Here is a 17,850-nt window from a genome sequence, read left to right as displayed (position 1 = left end):
ATACATTATGGCTGGCCTCACCACTGTTTTATAAACTTTGCCCTTCATCCTAGCAGAGACTCTTCTGTCACATAACACACCTGACACCTTCCTCCACCCGTTCCAACCTGCTTGGACCCGTTTCTTCACTTCCTGACCACACTCACCATTGCTCTGGACGGTTGACCCCAAGTATTTAAAGTCCTCTTTCCTTGCTATCTCTTCTCCCTGTAGTCCCACTCTTCCCCCACCACCCCTCTCATTCATGCACATATATTCTGTTTTACTTCGGCTAATCTTCATTCCTCTTCTTTCCGGTGCATGCCTCCATATTTCTAACTGTTCCTCCAGCTGCTCCGTGCTTTCACTGCAGATCACAATGTCATCTGCAAACATCATGGTCCACGGGGATTCCAGTCTAACCTCATCTGTTAGCCTATCCATCACCACTCCAAAAAGGAAGGGGCTCAGGGCTGATCCCTGATGCAGTCCCACGTCCACCTTAAATTCGTCTGTCACACCTACAGCACACCTCACCGCTGTTCTGCTGCCCTCGTACATGTCCTCTATTATTCTAACATACTTCTCTGCCACTCCAGACGTCCGCATGCAGTACCACAGTTCCACTCTGGGTACTCTGTCATAGGCTTTCTCTAGATCTACAAGGACACAATGTAGCTCCTTCTGACCTTGTCTGTACTTTTCCATCAATATCCTCAAGGCAAATAATGCATCTGTGGTACTCTTTCTAGGCATGAAACCATACTGTTGCTCGCAAATACTCACTTCTGTCCTGAGTCTAGCCTCCACTACTCTTTCCCTTAATTTCATTGTGTGGCTCATCAACTTTATTCCTTTATAGTTCCCACAGCTCTGCACATCACCTTTGTTCTTAAAAATGGGCACCAGTACACTTTTCCTCCATTCCTCAGGCATCTTCTCACGCACTAGAATTCTATTGAACAAGCTGGTCAAAAACTCCACAGCCACCTCTCCTTGATGCTTCCAAACCTCCACAGGAACGTCATCAGGACCAACTGCCTTTCCATTTTTCATCCTCTTTAATGCCTTTCTAACTTCCCCCTTATTGCCACTTCCTGGTCCACCACACTTGCCTCTTCTACTCTCCCTTCTCTCTCTCATTTTCCTCATTCATCAACTCCTCGAAGTATTCTTTCCATCTATCTAGCACACTACTGGCACCAGTCAACATATTTCCATCACTATCCTTAATCACCCTAACCTGCTGCACATCCTTCCCATCGCTAGACCTCTGTCTGACCAAACTGTATAGATCCTTTTCTCCTTCTTTAGTGTCCAACCTGGCATACATGTCATCATATCCCTCTTGTATGGCCTTTGCCACCTCTACCTTTGCCCTGTGTCGAATCTCAATGTATTCCTTTCGCCTCTCCTCGGTCCTCTCAGTGTCCCACTTCTTAGCTAACCTTTTTCCTTGTATGATTTCCTGTACTGTGAGGTTCCACCACCAAGTCTCCTTCTCTCCTTTCCTGCCAGAAGATACACCAAGTAAAATCCTGCCTGCCTCTCTGATCACCTTGGCTGCAGTGGTCCAGTCTTCTGGAAACTCCTCCCGTCCACCGAGAGCCTGTCTCACCTCTTCCCGAAAAGCTGCACAACACTCGTCCTGTCTCAGCTTCCACCACATGGTTCTCTGCTCTGCCTTTGTCTTCCTAATTTTCCTCCCCACCACCAGAGTCATCTTACACACCACCATCCTATGCTGTCTAGCCACACTCTCCCCTACCACAACCTTACAGTCGGTAACCTCCTTCAGATGACATCGTCTGCACAAGATGTAATCCACCTGCATGCTTCTACCTCCGCTCTTGTAGGTCACCCTATGTTCGTGCCTCTTCTGGAAAACAGTGTTCACTACAGCCATTTGCAACCTTGTTGCAAAGTCTACCACCATCTGTCCCTCCAAGTTCCTTTCCTGGATGCCGTACTTACCCATCACTTCTTCATCACCCCTATTACCTTTACCAACATGTCCATTACAATCTGCACCAATTACGACTCTCTCTCTGTCTGGGATGCTCAGAACTACTTCGTCTAGCTCCTTCCAGAATTTCTCTTTCACCTCCAGGTCACATCCTACCTGTGGGGCAAAGCCACTCATCACATTACACATAACCCCCTCAATTTCAAGTTTCAGCCTCATCGCTCGATCTGATACTCTTTTCACCTCCAAGACATTCTTAGCCAACTCTTCTTTTAAAATAACCCCGACTCCATTTCTCTTCCCATCTACACCATGGTAAAATAATGTAAACCCTTCCCTTAAACTAAACTTCTTGCCTTACTGCCTTTCCACCTGATCTCCTGGACACACAATATATCAACCTTTCTCCTAATCATCATGTCAACCAACTCCTGAGATTTTCCTGTCATAGTCCAAACATTCAAAGTCCCCAGATTCAGTTCTAGGCTCTGTGCTTTCCTCTTCTCTTTCTGCCAAAGAACCTGCTTTCCACCTCTTCTTTGTCTTTGACCCACAGTAGCTGAATTTCCAACGGCGCCCTGCAGGTTGACAGCGACAGTGGCGGCCGTTGTTAAACTGGGCCACGACTGATCCGGTATCAAATTCTTGAGATGAACGCTCATATTTGTTTGGCAAAGGTTTTGACCCGGATGCCTTTCCTTACGCAAGCTTCTGCATTTATCCGGGCTTGGGACCGGCCTACAGTTTGCACTGGCTCGTGCCCTCCATAGTAAAAGTCACACCAGCCAAAGAATGCATAATAAATATATTAAATAAAAAATAAAAAAAATATTTAAAAAAATAAAAATGCTTCTTGTATATGTGAGAGAATCTTTCATCCTCACAAATGGGCCTTGAGTGCAAGTTCAGGGAGAGGAGAATGACCTCAGTGACTTTAACATACTGTATGGAGATTCCTGAAACAGACACATAAAGTTGAGGAATCCGCTTACCAGAGCTTGAGCTGACGCTTGGTCGATAGCTGCTACAGACACTGAAGGACTGGACTCTATGTCATCTAAAGCAAGTTCTATGTTTTCCTAAATGCAGGAGGGGATAAGGTGATGGGTTAGTCATCTATACTGTAAGAAATAATTCACAACTACACAGTTATAGTTTAGTCTTGACTTGATTGGGTTGAATTAATCTGATCATTGAAAGTGTCAAATTTTAAAATACGTAATTTGATATCATTTAGAAACAACTTAAACAGGAGACAACTAAGAAGACACGGTAACTAAACTATAGTGATCGATGTGTGAGTACATATTCATGTGTTCCCTTGCATTTATGTGTGTCCTGCCACTGTTTAGTTTTGTATCTGATGGGCCAACAGCACCTCCTTGTATCGCTCTCTCTCTTGGACAAAGGTCCGTTCATGGAACAAGGTCTGCAGCCTTTCCTGGGTGTAGTTATGACAAAGCTCCTCAAACGTAGCTCCTCGCTGCTGCTGAACAAGATGAGGGTTCTGGAAACCTGGCGTGTCCACGATAAGAAGGGAGCACAAAGAGTGTTGACTGGACTTCAGAGCTCTGCAAACAGATAGAACACGGATGGCACCTTAAGGATCTGAATTATATTAAACATCAAAATGAGAAAAAGCTCAAGTAAATCTAGTATCCAACTATACTGTAGGGTTAAGGATACACTTAGACACTTAGTACATTTACCACTGTTGTGATATTAGAAAAAGAGTTGCAAGTAAGGCTGCCCTTTGTCACCGAATCTGTTCATAACTTTTATGGACAGAATTTCTAGGCGCAGCCGAGGCGTAGAGGGGGTCCGGTTTGGTGGTCTCAGTATTGCATCTCTGCTTTTTGCAGATGATGTTGTTCTGTTGGCTTCATCAAGCCGTTGATCTCCAACTCTCACTGGAGCGGTTCGCAGGAAGGAAGCGAAATGTGTGGAAACTCCGCGTAATAAGAGACGGGGTTATGTCCTTGTACAGGAGAATTTTGAAGCAAAAGAAAAAACAAAGACAACAACTACCCATCAGCATGTTTTTCTGCAAAGTAAAACCCCAGCTACACCGTCAGCGCCTCCAGCAGAAGAGTCTCCGAGTGAACCTAAAGCCTCTACGAGTCAAGTGAGAGCCTCTCTTGCGCCAACAACGCAAGCCTCTTTGTCTCTCTCAGAAGGCAATGTTGATGAATGTTAATTCCTCTATAAGGTTTCATAATTAAACATTTAAGTAAATACGTGTACTGTTGTAATCTTTGTCTCAAATATGTATAGTATAGTATATAAATACTGTTTACGTATTTTAAACATTCTGGTACCCACATACACGAAAATCCTATTTGGCGGGTTTTCACCTTTCGCGGGGGGTTCTGATCCCCATTAACCGCGAAAAGCGAGGGATCACTGTATAAATAAATTTGCTTTGCTACAATGTAACGGAAAATCTGCTATATCGGACAACCCGCCCACCCCGATTCGTCCGTTCTATCGAGGTTCGACTGTATTTAAAGGTTTAAGAAGGAAATTTAAAAGTTTCCCAACGTTTTAACAAAACAAAATGCAAATAGCAAATTCAAGAATGTGACCTGTTTATCAGGGATATCACCAGAGTGAAGAGCTCCGAGTAGAGTCCTGATGCCATGGCCTCCAAGCACTCCAGAGCTGTGACCTTCGAGGCTGACGCAACGGACAGACAAGAGAAAATTACGAAATGCATTCGACCACTTCTCAAAGAGTTGCTAAAGTACTCCAATTGATTTTATTTTTATTATTTAAATCTAAATGTATTTTGCCCCTGGTTATAAGAAACAAAGGTTGTCAAATTGCAATGCTACAAGAAAAATTTTCAGTCATTCCCTTATCTTCACATCAGCAGCTTATTCTGAGTATTTTTTCTTCTTCTCCTTACTTTGTTACAACAATATGTAATTTCCAGGACTATATTTGGGTAATACATTCACAGTCGCAATGCAATATATCCTACAGAACACTTAATGCAACCAAATAAACAGAACACAGTGGTATTAAAGGGGACACCTTACGGGAAACTAACTATTCAATTGCTTGTATACAAATTGTTCAGTGGCTGGCCAGCCATAAAGTGTGGAATTACACAACCAAGTAAAATGTTTGTGAGCTGCCAAAACGTGTCTCTCAGGAGGCCTTTTGGATATTGGTGCAGTTGTGGCATCCGATTTGTCTTTTGTGACATGGAATCACTATTAAATTGGAATTCGGCGGCATGGTGATGATGTGCCATTTCCGCAAGTAAAAATACAATCAATGCTGATGAGGGCAGTTAGAAGAGGATGATAAGTGTGTTATAACTCTTGATCCTTGAAGTATTTGACTGAGCATGTCACATGCATGTTATCAAGACACCTGTATTAATTGTGTGTCCTGTATATTTCACATGGTACAACACCCGTAATGCAACAATCGGTCAACTGATAACCCACATATTTAAGTGCACTGAAGAGAAACATCTATTTTGGAAAAGCAGAAAAACTGACACGTGCGGGGGAAAAAAAGAAGAAAAAAAAAAAGATAGGATCAATGATGGTAGTTAGAGTTTGTACCTGAGTCACCTTGGCCAGTTTCATCTGGTCCTCCTCTGAATGAGGTGGAGTGTTTCATGCTTACGGCCTGGTTCTTGAAGATGGAAGAAGACAGCTCCTCTAAGGTGCATCCTAGGAGGTATGCTGCCTTCTGCGCCCATTCGTGACGGGCAAACTGCCTGCGTCCAGCTAAAATGGCAATAAATGAATAAGACGTGCACTTCAAAACAAATGTGTAGTCGGGACTGAGAAAGACAAAAGTAAAAACCACATGAATCAAACAATGAAAAAAGGAAGGATGAGGGAGTGAGATGACAAAGCTGATGCTTATTTTCTGTCCCACTGAAAGATACTTCTCATACACACACACACACATAGATACTTACATATATACATATACAGCACATATACATATATACTTACAGTGGGTACGTAAAGTTTTCGGACCCCCTTAACTTTTTCACTCTTTGTTATATTGCAGCCGTTTCCTAAAATCATTTAAGTTCATTTTTTCCTCATTAATGTACGCACAGCAACCCATACTGACAGGAAAAAAAACGTAATTGTTGAACTTCTTGCAGATTTATTAAAAATGAAAAACTGAAATATCACACAGCCATAAATATTCAGACCCTTTGCTCAGTATTTAGTAGAAGCAGCCTATTGAGCTAATACAGCCATGAGTCTTTTGGGAATGATGCTGATGATGTTTTTCACACCTGGATTTGGCGATTTCGCTGCCATTCCTCTTTGCAGATCCTCTCCAGTTCTGTCAGGTTGGATGGTGAACGTTGGTGGGCAGCCATTTTCAGGTCTCTCCAGAGATGTTCAATTGGGTTTAAGTCAGGGCTCTGGCTGGGCCATTCACGGAATTGTTCTGAAGCCACTCCTTCATTATTTTAGCTGTGTGCTTAGAGTCATTGTCTTGTTGGAAGGTGAACCTTCGGCCCAGTCGGAGGTCCTGAGCACTCTGGAGAAGGTTTTCGTCCAGGATATCCCTGTACTTGGCCGCATTCATCTTTCCTTCGATTGCAACCAGCCGTCCTGTCCTCGCAGCTGAAAAACACCACCACAGTATGATGCTGCCACCACCATGTTTCACTGTTGGGACTGTATTGGACAGGTGATGAGCAGTGCCTGGTTTTCTCCCCTTAGAATTAAGGCCAAAAAGCTCTTGTTCTCATCAGACCAAAGAATCTTATTTCTCACCATCTTGGAGTCCTTCAGGTGTTTTTTAGCAAACTACATGCGGGCTTTCATGTGTCTTGCACTGAGGAGAGGCTTCCGTCGGACCACTCTGCCATAAAGCACCGACTGGTGGAGGGCTGCACTGATGGTTGACTTTCTAGAACTTTCTCCCATCTCCCGACTGCATCTCTGGAGCTCAGCCACAGTGATCTTTGGGTTCTTCTTTACCTCGCTCACCAAGGCTCTTCTCCCCCGATTGTTCAGTTTGGCCGGACGGCCAGCTCTAGGAAGGGATCTGGTCTTTCCAAACGTCTTCCATTTAAGGATTATGGAGGCCACTGTGCTCTTGGGAACCTTAAGTGCAGCAGAAATGTTTTTGTAAGCTTGGCCAGATCTGTGCCTTGGCACAATTCTGTCTCTGAGCTCTTCAGGCAGTTCCTTTGACCTCATGATTCTCATTTGCTCTGACATGCACTGTGAGCTGTAAGGTCTTATATAGACAGGTGTGTGGCTTTCCTAATCAAGTCCAATCAGTATAATCAAACACTGCTGGACTCCAATGAAGGTGGAGAACCATCTCAAGGATGATCAGAAGAAATGGACACCACCTGAGTTAAATATGTGTCACAGAAAAGGGTCTGAATACTTATGGCTGTGTGATATTTCAGTTTTTCTTTTTTAATAAATCAGCAAAAATTTCTAAAATTATGTTTTTTTTCTATCAATATGGGGTGCTGTGTGTACATTATTGAGGGGAAAAATGAACTTAAATGATTTTAGCAAAGTAGTCACTTATGATGTCGTGGTACACTCGCCTGACTTTGGTGCAGGCAGCGTGGGTTCAGTTCCCACTCAGTGACGGTGTGAATGTGAGTGCGAATGGTTGTCCGTGTCTATACATGCCCTGTGACTGACTGGCGACCAGTTCACGGTGTAGTTCGCCTTTCGCCCGAAGTCAGCTCCAGTGCCCCGCGACCCTAACCAGGATAATAAGTGGTGTTGATGAATGGATGATTTTAGCAAGTGGCTGCAATAGAACAAAGAGTGAAAAATTTAAGGGGGTCTGAATACTTTCTGTACCCACTGTATATATTTCATGCAGCATCTGTTAAGTTTCACACATATCTCTGCTCTAAGAGTCTGTCTCTAACAATCTGTCTCATGAGCCAGTAAGAAATATTTCAGTTCAAGCTGGTGAACAGGGAACAAGTTTACTTTCAAATAATAGAAAATTACACCAACAGCAATGAGTTGAGTGTCCACAACAAAGGGAAGAATTAAAAAAAAAAAAAAAAGTTGGTTCATGTGACAGGTCAGAGCTCTTTGTCTCACACAAGAGAAAACTGTAATAAGAAAGAAAAAAAGCATCAAGAGGCAAACAAGGGGGGGGAAAAAAGGGCCAGGAGATAAAGAGAACAAAAGGGGCGAGCATAAGCAATAAATATGAAACTGACTCAAGGCCAGGGAGGCCTGATAAAGGCAATAAGAATGGAAATGCAAAAGACAAAGGTTCAACTAAAGTGCTTTTAAGTGGAAAAAGCCAAAAGTGTGTGTGTTGTTTTCCCCTATTACCTTCATCTCCATCTGCATTTGATATGGCGCAGCATGCAAACATGCAAGTAAAGACATGTGGTTAGAGAGACAACATCATTGATGGATTCATCAATTCAGTCACAAGAAAACATACACATTAGTCTTCAAGAATGTCAATAATGCCTCACCAGTAATCCATCACCAAAGAAAAACATTTGAACGGTCAAAAACACAGGTTCATATCAGAACAAGAGACGTGAGTTCAAACTCCCTCTTTGCTGACAGCGAGCCGACGACTTCATGACAAGCGTAAACATTTATAAACTCAATGTTGACACCTTGCCGCACATACATACAGAGAGTAGGTACATCGACAAATACATTTTTTTCATTCACACACACACCTGTTAGTTTGATAACAATCATCTTTCTGCCAGCCCAGCCACACTAAATGTAATTTTAATTGTCAAGAATATTGTATTTTGTTTAACAGTAAACGACACCAGCTGAAAATCACGATCAATCGATGATCGGATCGGGACTGACCTTTTAGGAAGTTAAGTGACAGTATTTGTACACATACTCTGACTCTGATTTATATTTCCAAGGTCCAACAATAACTGAGCACAAATTACACCCAACAATGAGACGCTGCTGCTAGGACTCTAACACAGTTTTAAGCCTCGTGCCAAGTGTCTTGCTAAGCTGACAAACAAAGAGGGGATGAAGTCTGAAAGAAACAATAAGACGGACTACCTTTAGTTGCTCCAGCAGCCCCCAAGTGGTAAATGGCTCCCAAAATAAGCCAGAGTGCCTTCTGTTCTTCGCTAGAAATGCCCAGCACCTTCATAGCTGCCTGCAGCTTCGTAAACTGCTGCGACGCTCGCTGTTTATCCTCGGGCTGCATAAGACAAACTTTTGTCAGCAATATGTAGAAACTACAATGTTGCAGACACACACAGCAGTATGCATACTGTATATCCTGTATGTATGGATTTTTATATCTGATACATTTAGTCAGAAGGAGAAGCTTGATACACAGTCATTACCTTTGACTGTGGAATGATGCCAAAAGTGCTGTTCTCAGCCAGGTGGTTAAAGTGTAGCTCAGTCCTATAAGAGAAAGTATGAGGTGAACACATGTACTTCAACTAAATTGTTGTAGATTTAACCTGATTCTGGCAGAAAATATTGTTTTACTCCACACTTAATTGGAGAGGTTGAGTTGGTTGTATTGGAGAGCACACATTCCTGCGCTCCAGAGGTTTTTCTGCGGGGAGCCCTGAAATCAGGTCATTCGAATTTCCCGACCATGTCCATGTCACTCAGTTGCACTGCCTTGCTCATTTCCCCACATCTAGTCCTGCCCTTTTCTGTCCTCTCTCATCTTGTTCTCTTGGTTAGTTATTGCATGTCCTCATCGGGTGCCCCCACAATCCACAAATAATAACACGATTTGACTGTTGTAATGTTACTTGTGTTCAAATAGCTAAACTGTCTCACTATTATTCTGCTGTGGTTCTATTCCCATGTCCACTGTGTCCCTCTGTCTGTCCCCTAAAACCATTTTCTGTCCGGCTGCATTTTCAAAAAAAACATCGAAATAATTACATTTTTTTTTTTTTTTTTTTACAATAAGCAGAGGCGTACAGATCCACCCCCCCAAAAAAAACAAAAAACATAATAAACACTTGTGCTCTCTCAAGTGGGTCAGAGAGGCAACCAATCATAGGAAATGGGGGGGGGGGTTCTTAGCCAAATATGGACAAAGCAAATACAAAACTGGGTCAAATAGAAGTAGTTGTCAGAGGAGAGGGGCCTTTTCTGGACACCCCTATGACAAAACCATGGTCTCTTTTTTTTTTATGAACTTGACACTTTTATACTAAGTCGATGTTAGAGAGTCACTCTATGGAGCTCGAAATAGGCAAAATACGGGACCTTTCAAGGGACACTGTGCAGGAATGACTCCCATCTAGCGTTCAAATTGTGTATTGCATCCAAACGATTCGTGCACTCTCGACCCTAAGTTTTCCAAACACGTATTGCAATAACAGCAGCTGTTGTAGCTCAAAAAACCTCAAAGAAAAACAACACTATTTAACAAAACCAAATGAAAAAAAGTTATCTTTAGGCTAGTTTAGGCAGTGTTGACTTATTTGTCGAGGAGAAAGCTGGCAACTTCAGACTGTCATGGCGCTCCCGTAGTGGTTCACCACTCTTATGTATAAATAAATCTAAAACGCTTCGCTGATGCGAATGTATCAGATTATTACCAGGGGTCATAACAAACCAATGATAACAAATGCATCAACGCAGACATCGATTTTGGCCAGCAAAAAAATAAAAATGTTACACAGTGTCCCTTAAACGAAGGTCACAGATTAAGAATAAGACAAATGCATGCTCTATACCAGGGATGGGCAATTTATATGATGGAGGGGGGCACAATTTTTCATCCGCACTACCAGGGGGCATCACAGGATCCTGCACTTCCTAACCAGGTGTATGACAAAAGACAAAATATGTGCATGTCTGTTTTTTTTTTATTGAACCATGTACATCACAGTATATTAATATATATAATGCTCAAATGCATGTATAGCAGATCAGATTTAAATAAAACCAAAAAATAACCACATAATGTGATTTTTCTTTTCCAGAGCAAAGGGCTCTCTTACATCAAAATTATCATTCAAAGATGGCACAAAACTGCTGAACATTAAACTAACTAAGTGCAACAACTGGTTTTGCGATTTTATTTTTATTTTTACAAAAATCAACTCACTCAAAATGTTTATATTATACGATGCATGTATGTCACAGAATGTTTCTTATTGAACTGTGGGGTTACATTTATGTACTTTGTTTTCATGAAACTCTTGACTGTGAGTTGTGTGCAATACAGTAACCTCCCAGTCAGTTTCGTTGTATCAGCAAAGCTAAACCAAGCATTATCTGGCATCTCACCAGATATGTCAAATGCTACCGAGCTCTTCCTGTTAATTGCGCGAAAGAGTCTCCTTCTCCGAGCCTTTGTTTGCCTTGAACGACTCATTGGCGCCACGAAATAAATCACGGCTGACAGCGTCACGTAGCAAATAACGTACAACCCCACAATTCCAATGAAGTTGGGACGTTGTGTTAAACATAAATAAAAAAAAAGAATACAATGATTTGACAATCATGTTCAACCTATATTTAATTGAACACACTACAAAGACAAGATATTTAATCTTCAAACTGACAAACTTGATTGTTTTTAGCAAATAATCATTAACTTAGAATTTTATGGCTGCAACACGTTCCAAAAAAACTGAGACTAGTGGCAAAACAGAGTTGAGGAATGCACATCAAACATGTGTTTGGAACATCCCGCAGGTGAACAGGCTAATTGAGAACAGGTGGGTGCCGTGATTGGGTAGAAAAGGAGTTTCCCTGAATTGCTCAGTCATTCACACGCAAAGGTGAGGTGAGGTTCACCTCTTTGTGAACAAGTGCGTGAGAAAATAGTCGAACAGTTTAAGGACAATGTTGCTCAATGTACAATTGCAAGGAATTTAGGGATTTCATCATCTACGGTCCCTAATATCATCAAAAGGTTCAGAGAATCTGGAGAAATCACTGCATGTCAGTGGCAAGGCCGAAAATCAACATTGAATGCCCGTGACCTTCGAAACCTCAGGCGGCACTGCATCAAAAACCGACATCAACGTGTAAAGGATATCACCACATGGGCTCAGGAACACTTCAGAAAACCAATGTCAGTAAATACAGTTCGGCGCTACATCCATAAGTGCAACTTGAAACTTTACTATGCAAAGACTCCGGTCGTACAGGGACCATACAGCCCATTATCAGGGGGTTCGGTAACCTATACTCCCGAAGCAGGACTCCCGAGGGACACGGTCGAACGCCTTCTCCAAGTCCACAAAACACAAGTAGACTGGTTGGGCGAACTCCCATGTACCCTCGAGGACTCTACCGAGGGTATAGATCTGGTCTACTGTTCCACGGTCAGGACGAAAACCACACTCCTCCTCCTGAATCTGAGATTCGAATTCCCGATGGACCCTCCTCTCCAGCACCCCTGAATAGACCATACCTGGGAGGCTGAGGAGTGTGATCCCCCTGTAGTTGGAACACACCCTCCAGTCCCCCTTCTTAAAAAGGGGGACCACCACCCAGTCTGCCAATCCAGAGGCACTGTCCCCGATGTCCACGCGATGTTGCAGAGGCGTGTCAACCAGGACAGCCCAACAAACATCCAGAGCCTTTAGGAACTCCGGGCGAATCTCATCCACCCCCGGGGCCTTGCCACCGAGGAGCTTTTTAACCCCCTCGGTGACCTCAACCCCACAGATAGGAGAGCCGGCCTCAGAGAACACAGACTCTGCTTCCTCATGGGAAGGCGTGTCGGTGGAATTGAAGTATTCTCCTCACCTACTCACAACGTCCCGAGTCGAGGTCATCAGCGCCTCATCCCCACTATACACAGTGTTGATGGTGCACTGCTTCCCCCCTCCTGAGACGCCGGATGGTGGACCAGAATTTCCTCGAAGCCGTCCGGAAGTCTTTCTCCATGGCCTCACCGAACTCCTGCCATGCCATAGTTTTTGCTTCAGCGACCACCAAAGCTGCATTCCGCTTGGCCAGCCGGTACCCATCAGCTGCCTCAGGAGTCCCACAGGCCCAAAAGGCTCGCTAAAACTCCTTCTTCAGCTTGAAGAAGAAGGTGTCCACCAACAGGTTCGGGAATTGCCGCCACGACAGGCACCGACCACCTTACGGCCACAGCTCTGGTCGGCCGCCTCAGCAATGGAGGCGCGGAACATGGTCCACTCAGACTCGATGTCCCCCGCCTCCTCCGGAACGTAAGCAAAGTTCTGTCGGAGTTGAAACTCCTTCTGACAGGGGATTCTACCAGACGTCCCTAGCGGACCCTCACAATACGTTTGGGCGTGCGCCTTTGGACCGTCATCTTCTCCCACCATCGGAGCCAACTCACCACCAGGTGGTGATCAGATGACAGCTCCGCCCCTCTCTTCACCCGAGTGTCCAAGACAGTCCGATGACACGACCACAAAGTCGATCATCGAACTGCAACCTAGGGTGTCCTGGTGCCAAGTGCACGTGTGGACACCCTCATGCTTGAACATGGTGTTCGTGATGAGCACAGAAGTCCAATAACAGAACACCGTTCGGGTTCTGATAGTCTGGGGGGGGCGTTCCTCTCAATCCAGGTCTCACTGTCATTGCCCACGTGAGCATTGAAGTCCCCCATCAGAACAATGGAGTCCCCAGCGGGAGTGCTCTCCAGCACCCCCTCCAAGGACTCCATAACAGTAAAGTGTATCAGTTTGAACATTAAATGTCTTGTCTTTGTAGTGTATTGAATTAAATATAGGTCAAACATAATTTGCCAATAATTGTATGTTTAACACAACGTCCCATCTTCATTGGAATTGGGGTTGTATAATAGGCTAGCCTTTAAATTTTTGAACATATAACCTGCTACCTATTCTTCTTGATGGAGAAGACCTGGTGGAATCAGTACTCAGCAATTTATGCCATCTCGTCGTGAATGGTGTTATTACAACTTAAAACTGATCAGCTATGGTCGAGGAAGCATTTTTTATCATTTTCAAAACTTAATTGAGGGCCGCTCTGGGTGTGGCTGCTGGCCCTCGCCAAGAGAGCGAGTAGTATGTGTTACAGAATCTATTTGGCTCCAGAGATACTAGTACATTCACCTCAGGGTGCTGTCAGCCCCAGCCATCATGTAATAGAAAACGTTGAAGGTTGACTCATTCTCCGGTCGTCTGCTCACCCTCATTTTCTCCAGCAGCATTGTCTAAGCAGAATAAAACAGCAGGAGCCACTTTTCGTTAATTGACGTCGTTCCAATGGCGTTACTTCATTGATTTTTAACTTTTTGCACAGTATATGTGGGTGTTTTGAATTTTGCTTTTGTTACCTGAATTGATGCAGATGCCACCTGTCCAGCTTGATCAAAGTCAAGCGACACCACATGTGAGAAACGACTGGCATTGGCATTCATAGCGGTCAACGTGTTACCGAAAGCCTCAAGGATGGTATAGACTGCTTGCCACTTCTCCACTAAGTGACATGAAAGGAAATGTATATTTTTGAACATAGAAATCAGATCAGTACACATACACATTGTAAATCATCGCAACTTTAGTCACAATGAGAGGTGAATTGTGTTTTGTGTTCTTGACAATGCACAACGCATGCTCACCAGAGAAGATTTTACCGGTGCTACCAGCAACAGAAACTAAGTACTGGACTAGGTGCTGGCAATTGGTGGTTTTGCCACTTCCAGACTTTCCTAGTAGTACAATTGACTGGTCCTGCCTTGTGGTGAGAAGATTACGGTAGGCCGACTGGGCCACGGAGTAGATATGAGGAGCCGAATCCTCGCGCCGGCACCCTTTAAACATGTGCATCACCTAACAGGGACGTGGAAAAGAACATACAGTATCAGTATATGACATTTTGTGGATGCCTAAATTTGATTGGATGAAACACAATAAAATCACCTTGTGTAGCAAGGTAAAACTATGAAACAGAAATACAGCCCATATACCATTTATTTACCAATGGCCATTCCAAACAAACATAGGCTTTTTTGGGGGGAGGGTGGGGTGTCACATTTAGGGGATATATACAGTGGTGTGAAAAAGTTTTAGTATTAGTCAAAGAGAACACAAACAAACAAAAGTTTGTGATTTATCATAGCTGAGTTCAATTTCTCTAGCCACAACTAGGCATGATGCGGCCACACTTTTTCGCACTCAAGAAATCACTTCAATAAAAATCTTTAAAAGCTAGCCATCATTCCGGGCTCATCATTCTAAAGAAATTCAGGAACAAATGAGACATAAAGTAATTGAGATCTATCAATGTGGAAAAGGTTAGAAAGCCATTTCTAAAGCTTTAGAAATCCAGCAAACCACCGTGAGAGCCATTATCCACAAATTGTGAAAGCATAGAACAGTGGTGAACCTTCCCAGGAGTGCTCGGCCAACCAGTATTACCCCAAGACCGCAGCGACGACTCATCCAAGAGGTCACAAAAGACCCCAAAACAACCTCCAAAGAACTGCATCCCTCACTTGCCTCAGTTAAGTCCAGTCTTCATGTCTCCACCATAAAAAAGAGACTGGTCAAAAATCCTTAAGACTTTTGGGAAAATACTCTGTGGTCTGACGAGACAAAAGTTGAACCTTTGGGAAGGTGTGTGTCCCATTACATCTGGTGTAAAAGTAACACCACATTTCAGAAAAAGAACATCATATCCACAGTAAAATATGGTGGTGGTAGTGTGATGGTCTTGGGCTGTTTTTCTACTTCAGGACCTGGAAGACTTGACGTGATAAATGGAACCACGACTTCTGCTGTCCTGAAGGAGGATGTCCGGCCATTTGTTCGTGACCTCAAGCTGGAACGAATTTGGGTTCCGCAGCAGGCCAATGACCCAAAACAAACCAGTAAGTCCACCTCTAAATGGCTGAAGAAAAACAAAATGAAGACTTTGGCGTGGCCAAGTCAAAGTCCTGCGATGGCATGACCTTAAAAGGCAGTTCATGCTCAAAACCCTCCAATGTGGCTGAATTACAACAATTCTGCATAGATGAGTGGGCCAAAATTCCTCCACAGCGCTGTAAGAGACTCACTGCAAGTGATCGCAAACGCTTGATTGTAGTTGTTGCTACTAAGGGTGGCCCAACCAGTTATTAGGTTTAAGGTCAATCGCTTTTTCACACAGGGCCATGTCGGTTTGGATTTTTTTCTCCCGTATTAATTAAAAACCTTGATTTAAAAACTGCCTTTTGTGGTTACTTGTGTTGTCTTTGACTAATATTTAAATTTGTTTGATGATGGAAAACATTTAAGGGGGACAAACATGCAAAAAAATAAGAAATTAGGAAGAGGGCAAACACTTTTTTCACACCACTGTATATAGGGCAAATTTGACTTCCCGGATAGATTTGTCAAAGTTACCTTTTCTGAATACATGGAGGCTGTACTGACAGGGTTTATGACCACCATGTTGGGTCCGGCATAGGAGTGGATGAGGTTTCCCCCATAGCGCTGCCTCAAGCAGTGCATCACACTGGATTCATTAAGATAGAGCAGCGAAGCCAGATCCTCTGACCGATCGTATGATGGAGGGTTGGCCTGAAAGAAGTAGGTTGAGTAAGAAAAGCAATTCCATAATTTCCTCCATATCAGTACTTGTAGATGTAACAGCCTAATACTTCTATCCATATGAAATATGTCATACTATACTATCAATTTAGAAACGTTGACATCTCATTCGGACCTGAAATGTGTAACGTGCAATTTACAGTAACACTACATTTGTGGTTATGTTGAGTAGTTAAGACAATACAGTGTTTCTGAAATTAAAGTTTTGAAATGCATATTCTATATGCATTTCTAAATCTAAAGTCCTTATCACAAACCTGCTAATTATGGGCTCGAGTTGGAGCTAGTAGATATGCACAATTGAAGCACATCTCCTTTCTAACAAAGGAGAGCTGTATTTATGATGTAGTCAATTTAATGCATACGACTTCCAAGGAAGTTGGCTGTTCGGTCCCTGTACGACCAGTTTCAGAGTTTGGTCCGCATTGCCGGCAGTCAGGCGGACTCGTTTCCGGTGAGGGTTGGACTCTGCCAAGGCTGCCCTTTGTCACCGTTCTGTTGCAGATGATGTGGTTCCATTTGGCTTCATCAAGTCGTGAGCTCCAACTCTCACTGGAGCAGTTCGCAGCAGAGTGTGAAGCGGCTAGGATGAGAATCAGCACCTCCAAATCTGAGACAATGGTCCTCAGTCGGAAAAGGGTGGAGTGCCCTCTCCAGGTCGGGGATGAGATACTGCCCCAAGTGGAGCAGTTCAAATATCTTGGGGTCCTGTTCACGAGTGACGGAAGAATGGAACGGGAAATCGGCAGGCGGACCGGTGCAGCGTCTGCAGTGATGCGGACATTGTATCGATCCGTTGTGGTAAAGAAGGAGCTAAGCCGAAAGGCGAAGCTCTGGATTTACCAGTCGATCTACGTTCCTACCCACGAGCTGTGGGTCGTGACCGAAAGAACAAGATCCCGGATACAAGCAGCCGAAATGAGTTTCCTCCGCAGGGTGTCCGGGCTCTCCCTTCGAGATAGGGTGAGAAGTTTGGTCATCCGGGAGGGGCTCAGAGTAGAGCTGCTACTCGTCCGCATGGAGAGGAGCCAGATGAGGTGGCTCAGGCATCTGGTAAGGACGCCTCCCTGGTGAGGTGTTGCGGGCACGTCCCACCGGGAGGAGACCCCGGGGCACGGTGGAGAGACTACGGAGAGATTCGGGATCCCCTCGGAAGATCTGGAGGAAGTGGCTGGGGAGAGGGAAGTCTGGGCTTCCCTGCTAAAGCTACTGCCCCTGCGACCCAACCTCGGATAAGCGGAAGAAAATGGATGGATGGATGGACTTCCAAGGACATATATCTGTCTAGTTTTCCATTTTAAAAAGACAAAAAGTATCTGTCATTACAACCTCTCAGTCTTTTGCTATAAATAGCCTTTGTAATCACAACAAAAATATAGCGTTATAGCGGGAA

General features: G+C 43.9%; 1 protein-coding gene across 11 annotated transcripts in view; it reads right to left on the bottom strand.

The window, feature by feature from the left end:
* The window catches only part of myo18ab (myosin XVIIIA b), a 146,875-nt gene that overhangs the window by 76,643 nt on the left and 52,382 nt on the right, over positions 1-17,850 (bottom strand). For all 11 annotated transcript variants that reach the window (XM_061781687.1, XM_061781688.1, XM_061781689.1 and 8 more), the window contains 10 exons: positions 16,251-16,427; positions 14,486-14,696; positions 14,201-14,343; positions 13,977-14,077; positions 9,273-9,336; positions 8,980-9,124; positions 5,524-5,691; positions 4,531-4,621; positions 3,324-3,516; positions 2,938-3,024 (listed from right to left, as the gene is read on the bottom strand). In XM_061781687.1, coding sequence (XP_061637671.1) covers positions 2,938-3,024; positions 3,324-3,516; positions 4,531-4,621; positions 5,524-5,691; positions 8,980-9,124; positions 9,273-9,336; positions 13,977-14,077; positions 14,201-14,343; positions 14,486-14,696; positions 16,251-16,427 — 1,380 coding nt within the window. The remainder of the gene's footprint in view (positions 1-2,937; positions 3,025-3,323; positions 3,517-4,530; positions 4,622-5,523; positions 5,692-8,979; positions 9,125-9,272; positions 9,337-13,976; positions 14,078-14,200; positions 14,344-14,485; positions 14,697-16,250; positions 16,428-17,850) is intronic.

This window comes from Phyllopteryx taeniolatus, chromosome 8 (assembly GCF_024500385.1).
Source record: "Phyllopteryx taeniolatus isolate TA_2022b chromosome 8, UOR_Ptae_1.2, whole genome shotgun sequence".
Lineage (NCBI taxonomy): Eukaryota > Metazoa > Chordata > Actinopteri > Syngnathiformes > Syngnathidae > Phyllopteryx > Phyllopteryx taeniolatus.
This window is presented reverse-complemented; position numbering and strand designations above follow the sequence as displayed.